Below are 27,255 nucleotides of genomic sequence, written 5' to 3'. Positions count from 1 at the left end.
TTTTTATACAGATCTATTAAGAAAACTACAGGATCATTAAAAGCACGGACTATTGAAGTTTGTGTCATGAAAAACACAAATATGACGGAAAATAAACAAAGTAGAATAAAAAACCCAATGTAGATGAGTAATGTAAAGTCTATTTGGCTAGAACACTGATGACGGCCCCTAGCTGAGATAAGATATGAAGTATATTACCGGAAACATATCGTAAGCCATAAATAAAAAAGTCATAAACCAATATAGATTTAATCTATATATAAAAAATCGAAAGGTCACTCACTCATCACGAAATCTCAGAAACTACATGTGCTAGGAATCTGAAATGTTGCATAGGAGTTACTTATAGGACGTAGGTGCTCGCTAAGACGGGAATTTGCAATATTTGATTTCTAAGGGGTTACTTTTTGGGGTTGAAAGTTTGTATGAAATTTCATTACTACAAATGCTAGGAGTCTCAAATTTTGCATAGACGTCACTAGGACGTAGTCATGGAGACAGAAATTTATAATAACATAGTTCACGCGAGTGAAACCGCGAGCGGGCCGCTAGTTATTTATAAAATCAGACTGTTTATTTTTTATTATATCTTTTCTTTTTCTTTTCTAGTTTCACACTGTATCCATATAGATATAGCAGGGTATACAGGGAACCTGGGAACCTACGTTTAGGAGTATAATTAAGACATTCCGTTCCCCACTTTCCGCTGAATTCTTAAGGCATTGCTTGTTGAATGGTAGTTCTATTCTGTTTTTATTTTTAACAGTAAAGGAAAAGTGAATGAAGTTACTACTTTCACTATGCTCTCTACATAACAGTGCCATAATATTACGCCACAAAGGGAATAATTATATATTTATTAAAAAAATATACATTTCCTAGGCCTTGACTATATAAACTGAAAGTTTTAATATATAGGCATAGACTATAAGCCGGAAAGTTTATTTAAATATATACAGGAAAATTAGATTAAATTTAATCAACTATCGATTGAATGGATTTCAATATAATTCGTCACACCAAATAATAATAAAAACTTTATTACCACAATAAAGCCATGCGGTACTTTCTGTATCGGTAAACGACTTTACGACTTTAAGATATAGCAAACAACTTTCGATGAATTTTCTTATATATGTATTTTTTAATCTTAATAAACATCAATATGTTTATTTATATCCATTTATTTCGAACTTGACTTTCAAAATATTTCAATAGTATATCTTTAGTTTTTTTAACCGACTACACAAAGGAGGATAACGTATTTATCAGTCTATATACATTCTTATGTGGCGTTATGGAAACAAAAAAATATATTTACCGAATTTGTTAGTTCTAATGGTAACAAAATGAAAATAATATCATTAGTAACAACTAGAGTTCATATTGTTAGTATGAAAAGAAATAAAAATCGACGAACTACGAGTATATCGAATAAATATAATATACAGTAATGGCAATGTTCTGTTTATTATGAACATTGTTGGATTACATCTGTAAGTTAAGAATCTACATGATACAATTTTTTTGAAATAATAAAATAAAGAAAAAATTTGCTTTCAAATTGACAAGGCGCAGTGAAAATTGGGAAAATCTTATTTTGCGGATCTTATTATGCGTGAAGCTGTTTTTTGATTATTTTAAAAAAGATAGGTAAATACATATTTAAAGTAAATAATTAATAATTATTTTCTCATTATAAAGGCTAGAAAAAGAAACATTTTAAAATTTGCTTGCTGGACCACCACCAGTAGCTTACATAAGTATATGTTGCATTCTTATCTGTTATCTTGCTAATAACTCACAACTTAATATTATTTCATTCTCTAAATCGATATACCTATCTGATCGTCCGACGCAACTATTGCGGGTTCGATTCCTGCTCGGTAGAAAGAATTATTTTCATTTACTCACTTTGGTAACAAGACATATTGAATCGATGAAAAGTAATTAATGTTTAATTAAAATTACATTCAGTGAGGACAAAGTCGTTTGAGACGGTCGCGAGTGTATATTAAATAAGAATCCGCTTTAAGTAGCGGAAGAACGAGTTTACTATAAAACAGCATGTTTTCTCTTTGTTTTAAGTAATCGTATGATGTAAATTATAGTGACGTTTAAATGACCGTAATAAAAATTTACGAATTCGTGACTCATGAGTACATCATTTATGTAGGTATAGGTAATATTGTAAAAATCGAAAGATCAGAAAGCAAGTTCTTTGTTTTTTTTTTTAATATTTCGATATCCTAATTATGATAAGATTTGTCTTTTTTTCAGCTTCACGCTTTATCCCGCATGCAGCAGGATACTCTGACACTCTGTTCCATTTTTGCCCAAATTTGAGACATGGCTTGTTGAACCGCATTAAGACTTAGAAGAAGAAATAATAAAGATTAAATCTCGTAGCGTATAGTATAGCGTATATTGCGTCGTGAGTTCGATTCCCAATAGAGGAAAGGATATATTTATTATTTTCATTTCCACAATCTTAAAACGAGGCAAAACGTGGCGTTGAATTCCGCCATCCTATACGTAATGTCTCCAGTATTCGGTGGAACGGAAATGGAATATCTTAACATTTGATTCCCAGGTTCTCTCTGCTATGTGCAGGTTACAGAGTTATTCTAAAAAAATATTGCAATTCTTTAAAAACACTATAAATTAAAAACAAATTCTCGACAATTTTAAAATAGGAAGAGTCCCACACAATACAGTAGGAACATAATGTTTATACAAATTTTAAAAAAAATACTTAAAAACTTTTAAAATTATTTTTGTTATTCTTTTTAAATACAGATCGATAAGTAATTTTAACGGTAAATAACGGTAAAATAAAAAAAAATAAACAAAATACATTTTCGATGCATAATATTATTCTCGCATTGATAACAAGTGTAGGCTGATTTTTTAAGTGAAATCGCATCCAAATACAGGTTTGCTTTCGCATATATTCACAACAAGTAGAAATTTTTAAAAGGTTCTTTTATTATTTTCTTATGTGCTTTTTAATACGTAGTGTTAAACAACTGTACGTTCTGCTAAATTCTAAAACCGTTAGATATAAAGCAGCGGAACCCAACGCTGCACTATGATTTTGATATAAAAGGAGAATAAACTTTATAGTGGTTCACAAATTCTCCGTGCAAGTGGTATGCCCACGGGAATTGGCGCTCGCTTCCACTATCTGAACGCTCCCAACTCCCTACCTACCCAAATACTGGATCTAGTCCAACTCTCTCTGTCTCACACAATTAGTAGGTTCTTGTTTAAATAACACTATTTCGATTCTATTTTACTAACAATTTTTTTTTTTTTTTTTTGTTAGTAAAATTTCTGGGATGGGCACGGATACTCCCCCTCACCCATTTCCTACACCCATGTTATGGCAGCGAGTCCTACTAATCCCAATAACCCATAAAATAGTGTTTTACTAACCTTTTAATATAATCATAATGTTTTAATTAAGCGGTACAAACAAACATGTAATTAAAAATTGAATGAGATTGTTACTAGATGTTGATTGGGGCGTTCACGGTCTAAGAGATGCGTGACGAATTTAAATAAATAATAAATTCAAAGGAATAACTGTATTATGTACTACTTTGTTTTTAATTAGGCCGTTGTAGCGCACGAGGATGCGACGGTTATAGGTTCGACCCCACTCGAGAAGGAATAATTAATTCTAATATAATATTTTCATTTCTTCGCTCTGGCACCAAGACAAAACCCCGGCGTTGAGTACCTTTAACACGCAATGCCTCGAAAACTTCGGTGGAAAGCGGGGAACTTAACTTCACAGTATGTTCCCTCTGCCTACACTGCTGTATGCGGGACACAGCGTTCAGTTGATTTATTTTTTTATCTTATTTTTAAGTAAATATTAGAAAAAAAATAGGCCAATGACTCCATTTATAGAGCATCTAAAGAGCAATGTAGCAATCGAAAAGGATCTAAGCAGTGTTAAAAAATTGAATCTATTATCTTCTTTTATCCTTTCATTCCTAAATGAATGAATTACATTTGACAAAAAGTGCAGTTTTAGTTTTTTAAATGTCCTATATTAAAACGAAATAACACAGCTTACCTTAAAATACTAATATCACTTTTTAGCACTTCTGTAACATCCTGTATCTATGTAGACTTAAGACTACACTTAAAACAATATAACTAAAACAAACAAACATACAACATCACTACAACACATCACTACAATTTTCAACACACATTTCAAACAACAACAAAAACAATTAAACACAAAAAATAAAAACAATTTCGATAAACAAAAATGCATAAGAATTTGGTTCTTTAGACACGACTTGTGTCAAACAGAGCATGTATATAAAATGTTTCGCGCCGGCAAGTGCCATCAGTGCCGTCGTGTCTGTCTGTACCAATATTTCTTTGATGCCTTTCTAAATTCTAATAAGAGTCGCTTTCTCCAAAATTGATCTGATCAGCTCTGTTTGACCGCGACTTATTTACTTAATACATAATAAATTATACAATTTGGAATCATTATTACGTAAAAATGGTAAATAGTACTTATTTACAATACAAGTATAAAAGAAGGCCGTCGCGGCGCAGTGGTAGAGCGTGCTGTAAGCACGATGGTTGTAGGTTCGTTTCCCACTGTAGGAAATTAAAAGTTATTATTGCATTGTATTACTTTATTTGTTACACATGAAATGCTACCAGAATTTCGTGACAGGTGGCAAGTAGAGTCTAGAGTGGCGGAACTCAACGCTGCGGCTTGTCTCGTCACCAGAGCGAGGGAATGAAAATTTTAAACATTTCATTTCTTCGAGTGATAATCGAATCCATAGCATGTCGCGTTTACAATTGCACGCTTGTGCCCCTGCCCACAACTGCCTACCTCTTGATGCCTATTTTCTATTTAAAATTCTTTATTTTTGGAGTTGGTGGGTTTTGAGCAATTATTATTTTTTAATTTTTTTTTTGTTTTTTTTAGTAAAACGTGTGAATATTGTAATCTGGATATGTTACAACGCTTCCTCCTTTTTACTATTATATTAGACACAATTGTCACTATCCTCGGTAGTATAGTGGTAAGTATCCCCGCCTGTCACGCGGGAGACCGGGGTTCGATTCCCCGCCGGGGAGGATTTCCTTTTAATTTTTATTATATTTTTTTCCTCTTTTACTGAAAAAAAAATAACAAGAGCTTTACGTTAATTCGTTTATATTGTAGTGTTTTTTTAGCATGTCTGTATAAATATTTATAATGATTTTTTTATTCCGTTTCCATTAAGATGTGGCTGATTGGAGGTACTCAACGCCGGGCTTTGCCTCGTCAGAGCGAGGAAATGAAAATATTAAATATATCATTTCGTCCGGAATCGAACCCACAAGCGTCGCCTTTATAGTCGCATGCTAGTGCCGTAATTAAAACCTGTGGAGAATTGCCCGCAAGCCAAGAAATAAGAATTTTGATTGCAAATAAAGGAAAATGAAAGAAAAATGGAAAATCATTTTATATTGATTTTTATGAGGCGGTCGTCGTGGCGCGGAGCATAAGGTATAACTGTATCGGAACGGCTCCGGACATGAATCATTGTATATTTCCATTTCTTTGCTCTGGCCTCGAAAAATTCATCGGAAATTGGGGAACGCAGTGTTTTAACACTAGTTCACTACACTAACACACAAACGTTCACACAACTAACATTTTGTTTTTATGATTATATTTTTATTTTTTAAATAATTCTTACCCAACTATTCAGCTATAAATATATTTTTTTATATTTATAAATACGTATGTAAGCTTTCGAAAGATTAAATTGTGATAAGATTTCGATGTTCTTTGTTATTTCCTGAAATATTCATTATCTTATATCTAGGAATTAACAGAAAATTATATGTATTTATCGTTTGGTTGTTAAAGCGGATTATGGATAAGCCTTATTTGACGTTAATCTGTCAATCTTTTCGCAAATCGTAAATAATCTGTGGGTATATTGACTTTAGTGATGTAATCAAACACAGACTGTGTATAAAAATGTTTATTCGGCAATAAATAGCTTAACTTCAAAAGATGCCGCGAATGCATCTGATGCAATGTTTTTTTATTTTTTCATTTTGAATCATTTAAACAGATAGATTGTAATTTATTATTAGATAAATACATCAAGCACAGCACTGTTTGTATCAAAATTTAAGGTTTCACTAGAGGTCCAGATTCAGGAATGATGTATTCACTTCTCTTAATTGTGATATCAGAACAGGCCAAAAAGTTTTCCTGGTTGCCGCAACCCAAAGCTCCTCGACCATCTGCACAGACTCCCCAATTGTTAGCAGCTACATATCTCCATTGGAGGACACAGTGTTCGCATGTCAAGTTTTCTGGTAATCTATAATTCACTTTGAATTGGCCTGTTCCAGGTGGATAATACTTCGTTCCTCCTTCCTCCAGCTCAATTACATACTGGTCGAAACAAGCTTGATCGTTTGAATTGGGGTCAGGGCATATTTTGAATTCCCAATATCCCATGTGGTAGGCAGTTATTTCAACAGAAGTTGAAATAACTTGTCCAGCTTCGTATTCAGCAACAATGATGCCCGAGCCATATGTTCCTCCAAGTTCGTGGGGTCTAGGCTCTGCTAAGTTGTAAGCGTCACCGCAAATGCCACATCTAGAAATATGAGATAAAGCAAATTATAATTACCAAAACTAAGATTTTTTTCCTTTTTTAAAACTTCATAGTGATTTAAATAAAGTGTAATAAAATTATGAAAATTATGAATTTTATATGAAATGAACTACAAAAGATACATTTGTAATTATTGTTTTCTATGAAATATCCAGACAACAAAATGATTCTATAAGGGTTCCGTGTTTACCTTTTGACGTAACGAATCCTAAAAGTAACAAGTACTTACTTTCCACCATTTTGATAGAATTGTACTCCAAAACCACCACAAAATACACCGTTATCATCATAGTTGGCTGGAGTAGGATATCCTACCCTCCACATGGTGGCACGAGATGGAGGATTCGATACTCTTCCATGACCAGAAACAGCTGCAGCGATTACCGCCAGTACCAAAAGTTGGGGCAACATCTTAAAACAATAATACAAACGTATTCTATTAAAAAATATTTCTAAATGATACTCAAAATTGAATGCAACATAGATATATAAATAATTATCTATATTTTTAGTAAGGTTAATAACATTTCCATGTAAAAATGTACTACATTTGTATTTTATCTATGTTCATGGTTGATATAACTATTCAAGACATAAACTTCAATGCAACGTTTATTGTTACCCCACCGCACGACGCAAAGGAGGGTAATGTGTTTATCAGTCCATGTATAATGTATATTTATGTTTAGGCCAAACGTGTTGACTTATTTTGATGATTTTTACTCTAAACGAATCGTCTTAACTAATTATAATATCACACTCTCTTACTACTAACGGCAAAGTACGACTGTAAAGACGGTTCGCTCGTATTTTCCCTTTTTTTCATTCACCTATCCTCCTCTAGCTCTTTGCGTGTTGTATTGCGGTACTCAACGCCGCGCTTTACCGCGATATCAGAGGGAAGAAATGAAAATATAAATTAAAATAACAAATGGGGATCGTACCCACAACCAGTTGCTTTTACAGTCACAATAAATGTCCCTGCGCGACGACTAGTGCAAGTGGAAAAAGTGGATCGGACATATTAGATACCAATAAGGACATGACCCTTATTACGCGGGACTAGAAATATAAAGAAACAAATATGCGGCGTTGAGATCCGCCAATCAACACGCAATGCAGGAGGCATTCTGCAGGACCCTCGATACTTACTTATTGATTCGGGTCTTTATGGTAGTAATTATTGACTGTAAGATCTATGGTTGTGGGTTCGATTCTCACGAACGTTGAATTCATTTACTCAAATCGCTATGTCTTGAAAATTAGATGGTGTGTGGAGAACGGAGTGCTTTAACATTCGGTTTCCTCTGTCTATTCTGCTATGCCTATGAAAAAATGCTGTTTATTACTTAAAAAAATAAAACAATAATTTTAACACTATTACCTTATTTTTCTGAGAAATATCCAATCCACCCAGCGCCCATCGATTTGCTGACAACTAAATGAACTGATAAGAAGAAGGGAACACCGTGGACAATTTATACAAGAAATGTCTAAGGATTGTAAAATATTATCAGTAAATAATCGCTATCGAAAAGGCACTTGATAGAATCAAAATAATAATAGCATATAACTTTATTTGTACAATTTGCGAGATAAAAGATCAAAAGAATATCTCAGGTTGCCGATATACTGGTGATGAATAACTATATGGAAGAAATTAGTCATAATATTAAAATAAACAACGAAAATTACTCGGATTTCGCTTTTGTGGGTCAGGCGGGGAGAATGAACGTCTCCATTTACAAAAAAAAACTTATAAGAAAAGCGAGGCCGATCACAGCCCCTTGAAAGACCAGAAGAGCTACAGGTGCTTTGCCGTAATTTGAGATGGCGACAAACGCGCTTTTTGAAGGTCCCATGTTGGATCGACCTGAAAGCACTGCCACAGTCAAGATGAGAAAAAATTTAGAAAATTCAACGTCCATTTTTTTATTTCTTTTATATAATTTTTATATATGAACAAAAATGGTTAGATATCTCAGAGACTGGCGACCAACTATAAAAAGTGGCATATGCTCCCATTTTTGGATGTTTTTTTTGCTTTCATCACGAATAAGCCTCATGTGTGCACAATGAAATGAAATACGACCACATAGAGCCGGCAGGCCAATTCGTTTCATCCGTAGAGAAAATGAGAAAACGCCTTTGTTTATATAAATATTCTATTCTATATCTCAACTATCTTAAACAAGTCTATTAGAATATAATGACAAAAGTGCTAATGATTTTTCATGTTTTAAACGAATTTCTATTTTTTAATTATCTTTTCGCATTACTTGCTGGTAGAATACTTATATACTTTAGTGAGTTATGCCTCTTGAGTATCATTTTTTTTCGTCATTCACCTTTATCAGTCCAATTTATAGTGGTTGTTTATTTTATTATATCGCTTTTAATGTTCGTAGAAGTAATAAATATAAAATAGTTGGAATCTTCTAAGTTTTGTATGCTCCATACATAAAAGGAAAGTTACCGCTAATTGCGAAATACAGAAGACGAAAAAATAATGCAGAGGACCAGCACATTAGAGAGTTAACTATTAATTTGTTTTTAGTCGATCATAATCAGATTTTTGTGGGGAACGGGATGTCGTAACACTAGGTTCTCTCTGCCAACCCTGGTGTATGCGGGATACAGCGTGAAGCTGGTTTAATATTTTAAAAAAATGGAACAATTCTATATAAAATAAATGAAATAACCTGATAATCCAATATTACCCAGAACTATCGTGTACCTATCAAGTGGCAATGACTCAAGAAATTTTAAGTGGTGCTCTAAATGTTATTTTTGTTTCAAAAATTATATAAACAGTTTCCCGCCTCTGCACCCGGTAGGCTGAGGGAGCTTTGTGTTGAGACACTCCTTTCTCCATTTTTTATTTGTATTTATTTTATTAAGCTAATATAAAAAATGCAATTATGTGGAGTCAGAACTTCATGAAGAAGAAGTATTTCGACACGTGTTTTACACAAATCGTGTAATCATTACATAAATATAGGGCTACGTTGGAATTAAAAATATTAAATTAATATTTTTTGTAATACAGTTGCCATAATTTTTTGATCACCAATAATACCAGTTACAAAAATGTTAATAATTTCATTAGCAAATAATAAAACCGCAGTCGGATTGCAACTTCAGGTCAGGCAATAGAACTGCATATCAGTCAAGTACGTTAATCAGCTAAAGATAGCGATAGCTTGCAAGCCAATAAAGACTACCTAATTCTAAATATTTTGCCGCACTAACTAAAAACATGCAATTTATAAGAAATTACGACGAATCTAGAACAATCCCTCTACAGTTTGTATTTAGCAATATCAGAAATTTAAATTAGGTTACTGTTCTTTCCAAATGTGCAAATTATGCTTTGCTGAAAGGTGTGAATACTAAATATATACATCAATGTTGTAGAGCTGGCAACATTTTAATTTTTTTGGCCATGGACGGATTGACGGTTAAAACGAAAAGACAGTGTCAATTCTGACATAACAAATGATGTATGCGGTATTATATTGAGTGAATTTGTAATTGTTTTTTTTTTATTAAAGACTTAATATATTATAATATATTTACAGTAGTTTCAATCATTACACAGTGGGCTCATATAAAATATTTCGCTACCCAATAAGTCACGGACAGAGAGTGGAGAAGAGAGGCTTAGCATTCTACATTCTTAAAATACTTTAAAAGAAAATAAAATTTAAATAAAACTATTGTGTTGGAATATCTTTGTTATAATTTTAGATAAAACCACAACTTACAATATAAGGCCAAGTCGTATTTAATCCAAAAAATTGTTCAACGGAACACTGAAATTTATTACCACTACACAATATCGACTGAAAGATGAATCGTTATAAATTTACTTAACGATAAATAAAATAATTAAAAAATATCTTAAAAATATTGAAACATACTAAGAAATCACAAATTAATTATTTAAAAATATTTACAAAACGATTTCCATGAGAAAATTAAATCACATCCAGTAGCACTCATCATTTAGTTCTTTCCTTTGATTTTTTTTAAGTTAATCTTAATAAGAAGGCGTTTTTTGCTCAAAATCATCTGAAAAGTAAAAAAAAATGGGAAAGAACTTAATAATGCATGTTTGACATTTGTAATATTTGTATTTCTATATTATAATAATATAATAATCCAACAAAACTGTTACTCTAGCCAAGAAATACTATATAATGCTTCCTACAGAAAAAATATTTTTGGAAACTTTGGGTTTGTTTTTCATCAAAATTCATTCAAGTATCTTATAATTTGGAATATCACTAGAATTGCTTTGTACATAGAAGAACAAAAAAGCCAAAAAATAATTTATCGAACGCAGGAATCTTTTATGTTGTGAAACTTACGCTAATTGCAATTATCAGTTATAAGAACATAATATGTACGTAAATAGTTGATATTTATTTTTTCAAACTAATTTAAATAGAACAAAGATCCGATATTTTCCTTGAACTTAATTTTACATCACAGTTTAGTTATATAAATCTAGCAGCTAATAAGTTTACGAATGAACATCGTCTTTACTCATTGGCGTAGTTCTTGGGCCTAGATATTAAAGGAAATTTCAATATCGTTAAAATAAAGTCTAATGGACTAAAATTATTTAATAATAAAATAATAAGAGATGATACTAAGAACAAAATGACAAAGTAATCTAATGAGACAAATAATATTAAAAAAGAAAAATTATCAAGGAAGCCCGTACAGTCCATTAAATGGCAAGCACTTACTAATTAAAGGTAATCTTAAGAATTACTAGATCTGGTTACAACACAGACATTTGTTAAAAAAATAATTTACATATGACTAGAATATGTTTTAAAAGCCTATTGATCAAGTAATTGGTTCTTTATACAAGAGGAGATTTACGATCTTAGCTTAACGTCTCAAATAAATAATAAATAAATAAAGAAGACTAATTTAAAAAAATAATAATCTTTCAAAAAGAAAATTGTTGTGTTTACATAATATGTTTAAAATAAACGAATTTTTGAACGTTGTGTAACTTAAAAAACTATATTTTATATTGTATACTATTTTTCATTTGGATCATTCTTCTTAGATCTTAATTCGTTTCTTACATCTCTCTTTGTTTCGATTTTATGTACGTCGCTGTCTTTTTCAGTTCTTTTGCTATTCGTTTCCTTAACGTGTTCATGTGTTTTATTTTTTGGATCCCATTTTTGTGGAAATTCTTCATTTAAAATCTTTTCAAACTCGGATGATATTTTGGCAACGTTCTTTTTCATGCTAGAATCATTATAAGTCTGAAAGTAATTGGAAATATAATTTTATGATGTTTTTATCTTTAAAAAATACAATTTAATATATGTATATACCTTAAGATATAGACGAACATTATTGAAAATACGTCTGAAATCTTGAATTACTTGATCTTGTTCTGTGTAAGATGAATTTTTTAACTTAGTAGATATATCATTGAGACACATTGGGTACTTTACAACTTCATAAAACCTCGGAGCCTGAAATTATTTTTCTATTTATGAATCAGGAAGCTAATGAAAAAAATCATTATCATTTTAAAATTTTATAACTTACTACTTTAATATCCATATCGTCATGTATAAATTTAGATTCGTGAAATTGTGATAATGTGAAAATTATATTTTCAAATTTTTTTACAATCGTGTGTGGTAATGGTTTCTTCTTCTTGGGATGGTACCACATTCCAGACACGGCTACTTTTTGTTTATTGCATTTTCTCTGGTTTTCATCTTTGACATAGCTACCAGCTTGGTCAAAATTATGACGACGAGTGGTTATTTTCGATTCTTCTGCTTTATTTTCACTAATATATTCTTCTTCACCTTCTAAGGATTTTACTTGATTTTCAGTTGGAGTGTGTGATATGTTATCGGTTGAAATTATACTATCATTATTTTTATCTTGTGAATTTGGCTTTTGCAGAGATACCTGACCCCATATAGAAGGTTGTTGAGAATGGATTTTTTGACAAAGTTCTTCGTATACGTCATTTTGATTCGTATCTTCTATTAACTGTTTAAGATTATCCGATATTTCTTCATTGTTTAATCCCAAGGCATCATAAAGACGTGCTGCATCAGATTTAGAGCCTTCATGAAGAAAATCCATTAATTTGGGTGCCGATTGCTTTGCTGCTTCCCAGGCTTGATCTGACATTACTGTATTTAATATATCAAAAGAATCAACAGGAAACATGTCTAAACAAGTGGTAGGGAGAGTTTGAGAATTCACTTTTTGATTATCTGAATAAATTTCTTCAGCTCGTCTTGAAATTAAGCAAGGCCATGATTCTAAGTTATATTTTGGCTGCGGAGCGAGTGTTACTTGAGCCAATGACAACTTATTTACAGAAGAATCAACAGTTGTACTATACGTACTGTCTTGCGAAGAATTTTGTAGAAAAGATGATACAGGATCGGCAGGCTTTATTGGCACTTTGTAGCTGCCTGGTTTCATATATACTTTGGACATTTCATGGAACTCATCATTTTCGGGATCAATAAATTGTACGGGACCAGAGATATTGTTGGAAATCGTCACAACATTCGAAGGAAGTTGAGTGTTGTGAGTGTGATGAGTCAAAAAATCATTAGGTTCTTTTTGAGTCATCTGGCCCCACGTCGCAAAAAAATCTACATCTTCTTTAGTATCGCCACCACTATTATTTCTTTGAACGAAACAAGTTCTGACATCACTTGTGTTAGGTACTAAGTTTTTTTCAACATGGCTTAAAGGTATCATTTTTGGTTTTATTTCCATTTCACGGCGGTGTAATAATTCGCAAGGGGTACTATTTAATATTGGTTGTCCAGGAGTTTTACCGAGTTCCGCATCCATTCTATGTTTCAATTGTGTATATATTTCTCTTTGATCATTATGACAAATTCCTTCTAAAGCTCGCAAGTCACCCACGTTAGTAATAGTCCATGATTGCCTCGGCTTTGCTTCTCGGATACTACATGAATCAAATCTATATTGCGATTTCTCTACAGATTCAGATTCGTTTTGATCGTTTAAAGGATAAAAATTATGGGAACTAGGTGCTGGTGCAGAAGGAAACTTTTTATAAGTAACTGTTGTTCGATTGGACCACTGGTTTTCATTGTAATTAAGCCCTGCAGGCGCTTGTGCTTGGACCCATGGCGGTTGCATTACGTTGTACGACTGTGGAGAAGCATTGATGAGCCTTGGAGTACTGATATGCTGTTTTATTGTTTGAAATTTGTTTTGATTTTGATGTCTTGGTGCTGCAGAATTCGTAGCATAGTAGTTATGAGTAAAACTTTTTTGTTCCATAGTAAACCCATGATCCAAGCATTTAAAAGTTTTATAAATATGCGTTAACATTTCTTTAGTAACCGCCTGCCATTGAACGAAGCACTCGCGTATGTTCTGACTATAATATTTGTTTTCAATTCTAGAAAAAGTGTCATGCTTTTCACTTAGTAATTCTTTAACACCTTTCCACCCGTCCAATATTCTAACAAAAGAAAAAATAAAATTTTTGATAACCCATGGAATCCCTTGAGAATGCAAGTTAGCTACGGCACTATCTGGTTTTTGTACGTTGGACCTAGTCTTGGCACAAATCGAATGAATATTTTTGAAACAAGGTCTGTTATGATGTGCAATTGCAATATTTTCTGCATCGGTACACGCTTCTATTGCTAATTGAACAATCTGATTAGGTATCTGGTCATGAATGACTATTCTATCTAAGGCTGTTAGTAAAATATCTGAAGACTCGTCGTGCCTCATCTTGTCGTCTTCTTGATTTGATTTTGCAGATTTATTGTAAATATTCTCAACTTTGGAATTAGAATCAGATATATTACAAAGTTCTGACACCATTCTTTCACCTTCAGTATAAAAGTCAATACTAGACGTGGACTCTGAAGTTAAATGACGATCATATTTTCTTGGTCGATCTGTTTCTGTACTCATATCTTTATATCTCTCCTGATACCGAGAGTCAGCGCTGTACACACTCCGTTTGTCTTGACTTTTAACAATTTTTTTCTTTGCACCAGAGCCAATAGGTTCCTGAGAGGATACTGACCATGAACTCTGCGGACGTCTATCAGGGTTAAAGTGATCACCCATAGTATTTGAACCAGAGTAATTTGATGAAGAGGGATCAAAAACTAGTCCGATTAAAGGAGAGTTAGGTGGAGAGCTAAAGGTAGGAATCGAATTATTGTATCTGAAATAAATCATTTATTTAAGTTGTATTATTTTCATTTAACGTAAGTACTAAAATTACCTTTAGTTATTAATTATATAAGTTCTATGGTGTACATAATATTTAAGATATCAGTCTACCGACTTGTTGTTATCAGCTCATAGTCTATATAGTATTTTTCTTAGCGTAAAGCTATGTCCCGCACACAGCAGGGTAGGTAGAGGGAATCTAGTGTTAGGACACTCTGTTGTCCATTTTCCGCCGAATTCTCGAGGCATTGCGTGGCGTGTGAAAACTAGCGAACTAGGGGACCAGAAATATTTTTATTATTTGACCTATGAACTTTACAGAGCAGTTAAATGTAAATATTTTAAGCAATCATTTGTCTGATCAGAAATTGAACGGACTACCATCACATATGCTGTCATGACGGCGTCAAGATTTAACAAGTAAATAGAAAGTGAACAATAACTGGATCTTTTTTTAACATGTATTCTCTTATTGTGTAACATTTATTTTTTACTATACAAACGCGGGAAATCGTGGTTTTTATTTCCGCCACTTAACGCGCAATGCTTCAAAGTGTCTTAATGGGAACAGAGTGTCTTAGCACTGGGTTCCCAGGTTCCCTCTGCCTACCCTGCCACGTGCGGGATATAGCATGAAGCTAAAACAAATAATATATATATAATAACCTTGTGTTGTGATATTGTTGACTCGTCGAAGGCGGCCCGATTCTACCAGTAGTATGTTTACAATTTGCAATATTTGGACTGTTCAAATCTTTATTGTGGCATACTGAAAACAGAATTTAGACTGAGAGAGATAATGAAATGACATTAATTTGTTTAATATATGTAGAATATAATAATAATAAAAAAAGAATATTAAATATCAGCATATCTTCGTAGCTTCTAGACATATTTTTTTTATATAATAGATTAGTTTAAACTAGAAGAAATAAGGAAATGGAAAACCATTTATATTTAAGTCGTGTATAAGGATCCAAATTCATAACTTAAATATAAATTAAAAGTCCGGAACCACTTATAAATTCAAAAGTCATATAAATGTAAAATTAATTAATATTATTGCAAGTAAACTATTAAAATTGATACTTATAAAAATAACATATAAAAATACGTAGCAGGATTCGAACCCGCAGCTCCTGGAAACCGACCAGGCACTCTGACCAATAAGCCATACGTTCTCATCAAGCTACGAGTAGGAACGTCGAAATTCTTATACGCTTGTTACAACTTATTTATGTTGTTAGCATCTCTGTAGGGAGATTTTTATAAATTTCCACTACCCAAAGATAAAAATTTTAGAAATTGAAATATTCATATTGTTCTTGATATAATTCAAAATTTTATTCCTAACCGTTTGTAATAATTTATACTTTACGCTAATAAGTACGGAAATTCTTAATATATGGTTTTATTTAAAATTTTATTATTTATTTAGACGTTTATAATTTTATTATATTACTAATCTTATATTTAATCAGCCTCATCATTTATCGGAAGAATACATATTTCATAATGTGTACTTTTGTTTATTCATATACAGATTGAGTAGGAAGGCAGACCCTGGCAATAGCCGGGATTAATGCCAGGAAGAAGAAGACTTACCATAATATTTTTGGTGCTGAACATTGGATCTATCTTGACTGCGCTCTCCGCCGTCTGAGCTATCGCGATATTCTTCTGTTTTATTGGTTGTATTAGCATACTCTTGCATTTGGTGTGCTAGGTACTAAAATATATAAAAAACAACATCTTTGGTATCTGTTAACAGCAGGGTATGCAGAGGGAACCTGGGAACCTAGTTCCCCATAATTTGGCGATGTGTGAAAAATATATTACAAAATGGATAATATATTCCTAACACAGACTTACGAGTTAACTCGCCGTTTTAAGTTAATGCAATAATTATGAAAGAACGTGAAATTGCTGTTACATTTTCATGTTGTTATTTGCGATATAGTAGATAAGCAAATCGCGTGAAGAAATTATTTAAAAAACTTTTACATCTTAGTTGTATTAAATGACATTGTCAAATTCAGTCTGATCTAGTTGGTACCTACATATTTCTATAGAGATAAGATTATTATTTATGATATTCTCCGTTTCTCCGTTTTTTTGCCCAATTTTATACTTCCAACCCTACCATACAAAAATTACATACTTTTACATTAAGACATTTTAAATTACACTATTAATTTCTATCATTATTAATATATTGAATTCAATTGGACTTGCCTTAAAATATGTACAACGGTCGTTTCACATCCACTCGTTTCCTAATAGTAGATCATCGTATATAATAAACTACTTATGAGTTACTTCATCTGTCAATGTTTAGATAGCGATATCTTTATTTTATTTTAGCTTAGTATTTAAAAGGAAATTGAACGTTACGAAAACAGGAACTGAAGAAGCAGAACTGTCTCCCTTATTCTCTAAATCAGTCTCTTCCACCAGTTGTTGAACATGATCGTTAACGGAATCTTGATGTGCAATGAGCAAGAGGCAACTTGCCAAATAATGGAAACCAACCATATGATTCCGTTCAATTGTTTTCTGACGTGATGTCATTTGAAATTTTGCTTTTCTGAATTTTCGGCCAATTTGCAGGAAAAAGGAAACTATCGATTTTGAATTTATTTATATTCAGGACATTAATTATAAGAAATATATCATAATATTTCAGCTCAAATATTTTCATATAAATAAATATAATAAAAAAAAATAAAATATTTCTCAAATGTTTATTAATCTTGTATTAGACAAGATGCATTTGTGTCCCAAATATTTTTTCTCTCCTAGAACTACATACAAGTAATATTCTTTCATATTGCACAGAAAAAACTCAAATTACACGTTTATAAATAAAATTAAATATTATAACTAGAGTAATAGTAAAAAAGGACGAAGTGTTGAGGTCGTGTGCGCTGTTGCAGAGATCTTTAGAACAGGAGCACACCTCCTGCCGCCCGCCGTACCCAGACCGATGGTAGCACGCGCCCTAGAAATCATTTCAAAATATATTTCAATTATTAACAAAAATCTCTATGCAAACTATTTGTTTATTTAAAAATATCGTATTAAAAATACGTGTTTATTTTTTCAAATTATGGTCCCAGTTTTGTGAATGTATATTTATGTATAATAAAAAATATGAACATTACAAATGTTGGTTCGATTCCCACCCTGGGGAATGAATTTATTAATATTTTCATTTCTTCACTCTGGCATGAAGTGTCGTAGTGCCTTTACACTAGGTTTCCCTCTGATTATCCTGGTAGATGCGGGATACTACGTGAAGCTGATAAAAATATTTTATGTGGCCCAGTGATACAAACATGTGATGAAATATTTAATATTTTAATTTCCTCACTCTGGTAATGAGGATAAGCGCGACGTTCAGCTCCGCCACATACCAAAAATTCCTCGAGAATTCAGCGGAAAGTGGGGAACGGAAGTGTCCTTAATAGGAACGGAGTGTCTTAACACTCGGCTCCCATGTTCTGTCTATCTACCTCGGGTATGTGCGGGATACCGCGTCAAGCAAAAACAACACGTACCTTATATTTGGTCTCATCCCAACCACAACTCCGAATAACTCTGCTGACCGGCATATGGCCGTTGACCTCGTGGTCTACATGCTGTATGATCTTCCTGCACAGTGTGTGGGTCACGCCTCGCTCGTGGTCAGAACAATTCCTCTTCAGGCTGTCAGGTAGGAGAGTTGCGGAACACATCGAGTTAATCGCGCTGTTACACTCGTAACATACTATTGTGGATCCTAGAATATAGTATACAATATAAACATTTCATAGAAATAAGTTTTTTGTGAGTATTATAAATAAAATCAGCTTCATGCACACAGCAGGGTAGGCAGAGGGAACCTAGTGTTAAGATACTCCGTTCCTCACTTTCTGCCGAATTCTGGAGGCTGTGCGTGTTGAGTGGCGGAACTCAACGCGGCTCTTTGGTGAGTAATATAAAGTTTAGAAAATTGTTTTTTTTATAAGTTTTTGGTTTTTCTTGGGCGTTAAGTATAGAAAATATTTTTATAAATATTATAAAAAGAGGTCGCCGTGGTGCAGTGACCGAGCGCTTAATTGTATTTGACGTTTATGGCTTTGATTCCCATGAAGAAAACCAAGTGTTGAGTACTGCCACATAGTATATAGTATCATGAAAATGCGGAAAGTAAGTGGCGTAGTGTCTTAACATTAGGTTCCCTATATTTCTCGATTCCTTACATCTTGCTCTATGGGAGATACAGCACACATGAATGAGAACGACTGATATGCCTATGACGAAAATGTCTTATTTTTCTCCTGTACGTTCTCGTAGGTAGGCATAGTGTGACAGGGGAAACCGGGAGGAGTGGCAAAGGGTTTATTTTTTGGACTTTCAGGCCAGTGGGACAGCTTCTGACTTTTACAGTCGCGATGGACTTGGGTTTGATATTGATTACCTCGACACCATAGCGAAGAAATGAAAATATAAAATATTTCATTTTCTTGAGTGGGAATCGAACGCGCAACCTGTCCCGTTTACTCGACCACACGACTGACCTAGATACCATTGATTATTAAAATTTGATGAATGAATAGCCTTCAATTTCGAAATACAGAATAAACGCATAAAAAAGAGATACAATAGATTAGTGTAGTACGTAAAGTCATTCTTGTGAAAGGCCACACCTCGTCTGCGCCGCGCCTCTTTGCTCTGGTGAGTAAATGTTTACAATGTTCTAATTATATGATTTTTTGAGCTTCCCGCTGTATCCCGCACACAGCAGGGTAGGAAGAGGGAACACATCTATCCCTGACTTTAAAGTTTTTTAAATTTTATAATGCAGATGCTACCTAAGGGTATTGGTTACACTTTGCTACACACTAAAAAATATCATAGACTTACTAAAATAAGTGATAGAGGATCAAAATACTATACTTTTTTTCACAAGATGTCAACAAGAAAAAATATTTATTTTGACACTGGCATCTAGCTACGGCTTCGCCCTCATATTCGGTTGGAGACTAAAATTCTTTAAGAGCGATTTCTGACCACAGGTGAGTGATGATTTGCATAGAAATGATTATATAGGTATAGCCTATAGTTTAACTTCTTAGGTAAATAGGTTATCCAGCACAAATATTTTTTATATTCGAAACCAGTAGTTCCTTAGATTAGCACATAAATATTTTACTATAGAAGTATAGATGTATTAATTAACTAAATTTTAACAAAACCAAACCTAATTAAATTTTAAAATTACAAATAAAAACAATGAGCAAAATAAACTAAAACAAACATACCATATTGGACGATTCCCAAAAATATAAAAAATCCAAGGCCGTAACTCATGTCTTCGGTTCTACCAGCGGTCCACATCTGAGGTGGATTAGCTAAGTATTGCAATAACTATATATAACCGGAACATACCGATGTAAGTCTGTCTGTACATCACGAGAGATTGGGTCAAACCCAACAGGATGCCACCAGTTGAACGAACGGAAGAATACAATTTGTGTTATTAGTGATTTATATTGAGATTTTGACACCGATTTTAATCCTAAAATTATTGTATGTTTTTTTGTTGTTTTAAATCGAGAATGTAGTGTCTTGACTCTAGTTGTTTCCGGTGAATGTAAGAATTAACAAAATAAATAATGGTTTTGAGAAAAAAAAATCAAAATAATTAAAAACTTTTAATAAATTTTACATTTCAAACATAACAGTACGCTGGTGTATTAGTCTATAACTCAGCACCTAACACTAGGGAGAGGAAATGGCCTTATTAACAAAGGAATAAATAAACAGAAATTTGTGCTGACACTGATCAAATTTTTCTCTGTTATATAAGTTATTAGCAGAGAGAGAGAGAGAGATAAGGCCTAAGAGTTTACCTATATACGGTAGTAATATACCAATTATAACAATTTTATTATCACTTTTTACCTATGGCGCTGCAATATGACTCAATAAACTTTATTTATGAACTAAATTTAATTTTGAAATTAATTGTTTTTCTAGATACATATTTTGCTTTAGAGCGCCGTATAGTAAAAGTACTTAACGATGTTATAATGTGAACTTAGAAAATAGAAAAATTTCAATTTTAATGTCATTTTAACTTATATTTATACATATTTGTATGTAATTTAGTCAATAAGGCCACGGTTACTTAAGGCAGTGTGGAATTATCATCTATTTACATATCATTGATAAGTCATTTACATAACACTAATAGAAATACTTAAGGCGTTTTGTACTAATTGTACTTGACGTGTCAATATTGACTGCTGAACTCGTTACTCGACTGTGGTATACAAGGAGGGTGGTATTTATCTATAGTAATAAGTGAAATGAATTGATTTTTAGACATATTACAAAAGAAATAATATTTTTAAAGGAAAAAGTTTTTATATTTAATGATAGTCGAGTGTTTCTATAAAATTACAATATTTTTCTAAATGTTCAACTATAGTAACTTTGGTTTCTAGCCTTCTTTTCTTTATAAACATCATAAAAATAAATATTTATAATCTAAAGGTAACTAAAGATTTCAGTATAAAGTACATTATACAGATAGACTAAAATATTCCAATTGCAATGTGAATATATCTTAATATTGCCTTTTGAAAACGAGTTCTATACACGCTAGCGCTTGCGTAAAATTGTTTTTTTACTACAGTGACAATAGTAATCTATATAGTACAAGTTTTTTTTCTACAGGCTAGTATAAAGATGAAATATTCACAGATTTGTAAGGTTAGTAAAACCTCAGTATGGCAAACGTGAGGAGCATGAGGACAGTGGCTGCTACAGGAACACTCGCGGAGTTGCATCCGTCTTCTAAGCAGGAGCATACTTCCTGTCTGCCTCCGAAACCTGATCGTTGGTAACAGCGGCCCTGGAAAGGCATTTAATTAGTAAATTGAGTTACAATTTATGATATCATGGAAATTTATGGAGTTTTACGTGGTAGTTCTTGTTTTTAGATTCACGCTGGAAATTTAATTTTCTCGACTGGGAATCGAATCCAAAACCTGTCACGATTCTAGGCACACGCTTGTATCCTTGCACCACGACCGGCCTCAATGGTAGATACTTTGGCTGTTGTCAGAATAATATTAGAAATGACGTTGTGTTCCGTCACTCAACCTTCAGAATTCGGTGGAAGGTGGGGAGCGGAGAGTTTTCACACTAGGTCCTCTTTACTTACCCTTATACTTGCGGGATACAGTGTAAAACTGAGAGTAATAGAAAAAATACTGTAACGCATTGTAGTCCACGAAAATTAAATTGCTGCCTCAACTACTTCTACATAAAATACCAATAAAAGTCTAAAAACGACCTAATTTTACCATATATAACACGACTTACCTTATAGCTGGTCTCATCCCACCCGCAGCCTCTAATGACGCGGCTGTCAGGCGGCATGCCGTTCATCTCGAACTCCACCACCTGTGATATTTTCCTGCACATGGTGTCCTTGGGGCCGCAGGGCAGTCGCAGCGAGTCCGGTAGCTTGTCCATGAGGCAGCGCGAGTCGTTGTGACTGTTACATTGGTAACAGGTGATTGCTAGGCCTGAGGTAGAAATGGTAAGAGTTAGTTATTTACTTTATATTTTACATAATATTATTTTTTTAGGCCGTCATGGCCCAGTGGTGTAGAGTCTTACTGTAAACGCGACGGTTGTGGCTCGATTTCCACTTGAGGGAATCAATTGTTTTCATTTGCTTGCTATGGTGACAAGACAAAGGTGAATGGGAAATCAGATGTTTTAACACTAGGTTCCCTCTGCCTAACCCGATATTTGTGGGATATTATAAGCAAAACACTCTCCTCCTCTCGATCAGAACCAACTATACATTTCTAAAATATGCAACAGGTTATTAAACTAAAAATATTCAGAAATAAATCTATTTCAGCGATCATTTCGACCTTGATCCTATTCGACTTGGTATATGAAATATGGGTAGATGGCCGCCTATAAAATAAAAAGAAAGTTAATATCATTTTGTAGTTTTAAGAGGTTTCTATAGGTTTGTTTGTTATTAATTTTCGTGATATTTTTAGCAATAAGTACTCGAATGTTATATTCAATTATACCTACTAAAAGCCTTTAATTTCCATGCCATTACGAGATTACAGTATAAACATTATTTTTTCTTTTTTAGTTTCCGTAGGTATCTCGAAAGGTTGAAAGTGAAACAATTTTTATAGGATCGCTTTGTTTGTCGTCTGTCCGTCTGTCACGACCATTTATCTCGAGATGGCGTTAGCTGAGGAATGGAGCTGAACCCAGAACCGTTGCGTTTACGGTCAGAAACTATACTGCTGTTCCACGATGGTCTTATAAAATTAAAACAGAAAAAAAATCTGTATATTATGTTAAGATATACAATCTATAAGAATTTATTTCTCTTTGACGATTAAATAAAAGTTGAAAGTTCTTTTCTTACTTTCAATAAAATTCTTTTTTATAACTAATTGATGTCCTCATAGTTATCATCATGCATCTAATACATATTTTTGTATGGGCATAAAATATACATATAATATTGTCTAAATAATATAATAATAATTTTTCCAAATCAGTTTCGAACTCACAACTACCGCGTTTAGGACTTAAGACTTATCTACTTATATATAACTAGGTACTTCCTTATTAACATCACCTAGTAACAACATATTAGAAACATGATATAAGGAGGAATAGCAAGGCTATTTATATTTATCCAATAATAAATAGAAAACTGGAATTTATTTTATAATGTAAGCAACTATAGTCAGGTCATAAATTATATCTAGATTTTATATTCGATCTATTGAGGCCTACTTTTTTTTAGATTCATTGCTTTATTCCGTACCTACAAGAAAAATTATCAAAAATGCGTACCTATATAGGGAAATTTAAGAGGGGGCTTGAATTATATGTAATTTTTCAGGGTATTTTTTATTGAACAAGATTTTTCTGGGGTTTGTATGGACCATCTGACCCCTTCTATTTTTACGCTCTTGATCAGAAATCTAGTGAGAACTGGCGGAGATTAACCGCGCTACAGCGAAGAAATGAAAAAAATTCATTATTGTCATTGAAAATAATTCAATCTCCCGAGTGGGGATCGAACAAACAACCATTATGTTTATCGTCAATCACTGTCTACCCGCGCCACGATGACTTCCTCGTAAATGAATAAATGAGTATAACATTATTATATTATTAAGAGCTTATTTTTAGCTTCCCACTGTATCCCGGACGTAGCAGAGTAGGCAGAGGATGCTTGGGTACCTAATGTTAAACACTCCGCGCCCATTAAGACACTTAAGTGAAAAGTGAAGGCATTGCGTGTTGAGTGAGGAGAAAATAAGGAAATGAAAACGTTAAATATTTCTTTCCTTCGAGTCGGAATCGAACCCACAAGCGTCATATATACTGTCGCACACTTGTACCCTTGCGTCACTACAGCTTCTGAAGAAATGAAATATGTATGGGATGTATCTCTAAAAATTAAGGGCATTATCAATAACAATAACGTTGATTTAACGATATATTTTGAAGGGATGGATTTAAAAAATATATGAAAAATAAGATATATTATATCTGTGGTTTACATATTATTTTAAAGAAGACAAAGAATCTCACGCTACCCTAGACACTGTAGTAAAACAATTGCAAAACTAAAAATATTGTTTTTGAGTGTAATTCCTCCTTATTATTACAAAACTACATAAAATATTTAATTCCTATAATATTACTGAATGAATCATCGCGAGCAATTACAAAATATATAAAGGATATGGACCAGGATACTGCAAATCTAACCCAACACGTTTCAAGGTCAAGGTATAATCCTTTATACTAGCTACAGCACAAAATCCAAATAATTATAACCAAAATGAATATATACCTTGTTGAAGCAAACTGCATATAACCGCCAGAAAGCAGAGAGTTGCCAGTGCCATTTTTCTACGTATATCCTCTTAATACCGGTTCACTCTGCTCTACACCGCGCGAGTGTTTCACCGCGACTGAAACGTAACTAGGTAGTGGCTTGTAAGCTACTTGTGCTCGTATATCTATGATCAAACAGTGAAGCATTTATTCAATTGCGGTAATATGCTGCAAATTGACGTACATTATGGGATAGGAGAGGATAGGATAGGATAGGTGGAATGTCAAAGGTTTCCTGACCCAATTGGTGGCTATTTTAGGTGTTGGATCTGTTTGGATGTGATTTGGAATGGAAAGTAATGAGAAAAAATTAAAAGTTGTTAATATTTTTTTAAAGCGCGGCGTTTAGTTCCGCAGTTCAAAAGGTAATGACTAGAAAATTGGCCGGGGTATGGAACAGAGTGTCTGAACCTGTGTAGGCTTCTTTGCCTTTCGTGCTATATGCAGGATACCTACAGCGTAAAGCTATAAAAATCTGCCAAGGGCGAGAAGGAGGGTTCCATATCAATAGCTAAAAAATGACGTTTATTGTATGGAAGCCCTCTAAAATATTTTTAATCAGTTTCTTCTATTTTTGTTACTATAGCGGCAACAGAAATATATATCATCTATAAAAATTTCAACCGTCTATTACAGTTCATGAGATACAGCCTGGTAACAGACGCATAGACAGACAGACGGACGGATAATCAAATAGTTACTTTATTTATGAAATCAGTAAGTAAAATTATTATCATTATTCATGATGTGACCGTTTAACCTGATATTATTAAATACTCCGTTTGTCGCCCAACTTTTGAAACATTGGGGTGTGGCGAGTGACCAAGACGAGGAAATAAAACATAAATCATTCCCACGCGTGGGATTGAACCGACAACCGCGACTGTCGCGCTGTATAGTCAGATAGTTTGCCGTGGTGGCTACTGTGTGGTCGTGGGTCTACGAGTACTTGGGCGGAAACTGAAGAACAGAATATAATATAATACAAGGTCGAAAATTTATAGAATTTTTCAACATGGTCGATTAAAATATTTCCTATTGACGTACAGATATAAAATTTTGCATAAAGTGAGAAACTATAATATAAATAAAGGAAAACATCCGTAAACTGAAAATTTATAGTCATTTTGTAAAAAAAAAATCATTGCAATATTATTTGTAGTCAAAATGAGAATATATTCCTTAATTCGTAGCATCTCTATAAGACACTCCGTTTTCTCGACACCGCCCAATTTTGACTTGTTGAGTAGCGGAACGGAACAGAACAATCCCCTTTGTAGCTTAAATGTTTGTTAACTTCCATTCATACTTAAAGATCTTTTAAGTATGAATGGTATCTTAGCTTCACACTGTATCCCGCACACATCAGGGTGGGCAGAGGGAACCTGGGAACCTAGTGTTCTGATCCCCACTTCCCGATGAATTCTCGAGACATTGCGTGTTGAACGTTGGAACCTAACGCCGCACTTTGCCTCGTTATCAGAGCGAAGAAAAGAAAATATTAAATATTTTATTCCTTCAAGTGAAAATCATCACTTTTGCGCCTGCGCTACGACAGCCTCCAAAAAAACAATAATTTAATCCTTTTCAATATATTAAATAGTGCATAAATAAATGAAAATAAAAAAAGAAACATGTAACAACAGGTAGCTACTTCGTACCTATACAATCCCAGCCTCCGCATACATTATGAGATGAGATTAGATCAAAATAGTTTCTTCCTGCGCCTGCGCATAGGACGTACACAATATACGAGTAGTAACAACCTGCAATCCAGGAAGTGTTGAATGAACACTTGTGTCACGTGGATGTTTATAGTGGTTTAGTACTAGCGATCCGCTCGCGGCATCGCCCGCTTAAACGTTATGTTATAGTCAAACTATACAAAATCTTGATATAAATTGTAGCTTTCACATAAATTGCAATTCATAATTGGTAATTAACCTAAGTTGTATTAATGTAAAATTTGATCTGGTGATCTGATGATTGCTCTGGTAAGAAGACAAAGTGCGGCGTTGACCTCCCCGAAAGTGGGGAAAGGAGTGTCATGATACTAGTTTCATTCAGTTTTCTAAAAAAATATAAATAGAAATAATAACTCTTTCTACCTAAAAATGCTCCTTCTCTTCACTGTATCTAGAAATTGGGTTCTGGTATCAAGTAATAACTCTTAAATCTTAATAAATAATAAAGAATATAGGGATTCATCACTAAATTCTCCTTCAATATAAAAAAGTATTATACAACGTCAAGCTACCAGTTGACAACAGGTGATATAGATATCCTCTGATCAAACTGTGCACGCAGTCTTCCTGTTCGTAGCTACGGCTCCAATATACATACCTACATATATATCAGCTTCACGCTATATCCTGCACACAGCAGG

At 33.3% G+C, this 27,255-nt stretch overlaps 4 protein-coding genes and 1 non-coding gene across 5 annotated transcripts; 1 reads left to right on the top strand and 4 right to left on the bottom strand.

The window, feature by feature from the left end:
* The first annotated feature begins 5,052 nt into the window (after nt 1–5,052).
* Nucleotides 5,053–5,124, top strand: TRNAD-GUC (transfer RNA aspartic acid (anticodon GUC)). Its single transcript has one exon. It is a non-coding gene; the product is annotated as a tRNA-Asp (tRNA).
* An 884-nt stretch (nt 5,125–6,008) lies between these two features.
* LOC146539235 (uncharacterized) lies at nt 6,009–8,215 on the bottom strand. The gene is made up of 3 exons (XM_085186097.1): nt 8,056–8,215; nt 6,901–7,082; nt 6,009–6,653 (listed from the first exon to the last, which is right to left on the bottom strand). The coding sequence occupies exons 2-3, from the start codon at nt 7,080–7,082 to the stop codon at nt 6,176–6,178; spliced, it is 660 nt and encodes a 219-aa protein (XP_085042223.1). The 5' UTR covers nt 8,056–8,215; the 3' UTR covers nt 6,009–6,175.
* Nucleotides 8,216–11,662: 3,447 nt separating this feature from the next.
* Nucleotides 11,663–16,629, bottom strand: mtsh (mitoshell). Its single transcript, XM_085185971.1, has 5 exons — nt 16,521–16,629; nt 15,582–15,684; nt 12,258–14,907; nt 12,038–12,181; nt 11,663–11,965 (listed from the first exon to the last, which is right to left on the bottom strand). Exons 1-5 carry the CDS (start codon nt 16,627–16,629, stop codon nt 11,732–11,734), a joined length of 3,240 nt encoding a protein of 1,079 aa, XP_085042097.1. The 3' UTR covers nt 11,663–11,731.
* Nucleotides 16,630–17,645: 1,016 nt separating this feature from the next.
* LOC146539233 (UPAR/Ly6 domain-containing protein crok-like) lies at nt 17,646–20,376 on the bottom strand. Its single transcript, XM_085186095.1, has 3 exons — nt 20,222–20,376; nt 18,476–18,696; nt 17,646–17,916 (listed from the first exon to the last, which is right to left on the bottom strand). Exons 1-3 carry the CDS (start codon nt 20,295–20,297, stop codon nt 17,761–17,763), a joined length of 453 nt encoding a protein of 150 aa, XP_085042221.1. The 5' UTR covers nt 20,298–20,376; the 3' UTR covers nt 17,646–17,760.
* Nucleotides 20,377–20,601: 225 nt separating this feature from the next.
* Nucleotides 20,602–24,989, bottom strand: LOC146539232 (UPAR/Ly6 domain-containing protein crok-like). Its single transcript, XM_085186096.1, has 3 exons — nt 24,826–24,989; nt 22,293–22,498; nt 20,602–21,819 (listed from the first exon to the last, which is right to left on the bottom strand). The coding sequence occupies exons 1-3, from the start codon at nt 24,878–24,880 to the stop codon at nt 21,679–21,681; spliced, it is 402 nt and encodes a 133-aa protein (XP_085042222.1). The 5' UTR covers nt 24,881–24,989; the 3' UTR covers nt 20,602–21,678.
* Between the last annotated feature and the right edge of the window lie 2,266 nt (nt 24,990–27,255).

This window comes from Heliconius melpomene, chromosome 5 (genome assembly GCF_056956725.1).
Source record: "Heliconius melpomene rosina isolate 202511_hmr_F chromosome 5, ASM5695672v1, whole genome shotgun sequence".
NCBI lineage: Eukaryota > Metazoa > Arthropoda > Insecta > Lepidoptera > Nymphalidae > Heliconius > Heliconius melpomene.
The sequence above is the reverse complement of the archived record's forward strand: the minus strand, read 5'-3'. Positions and strand labels throughout refer to the sequence as shown.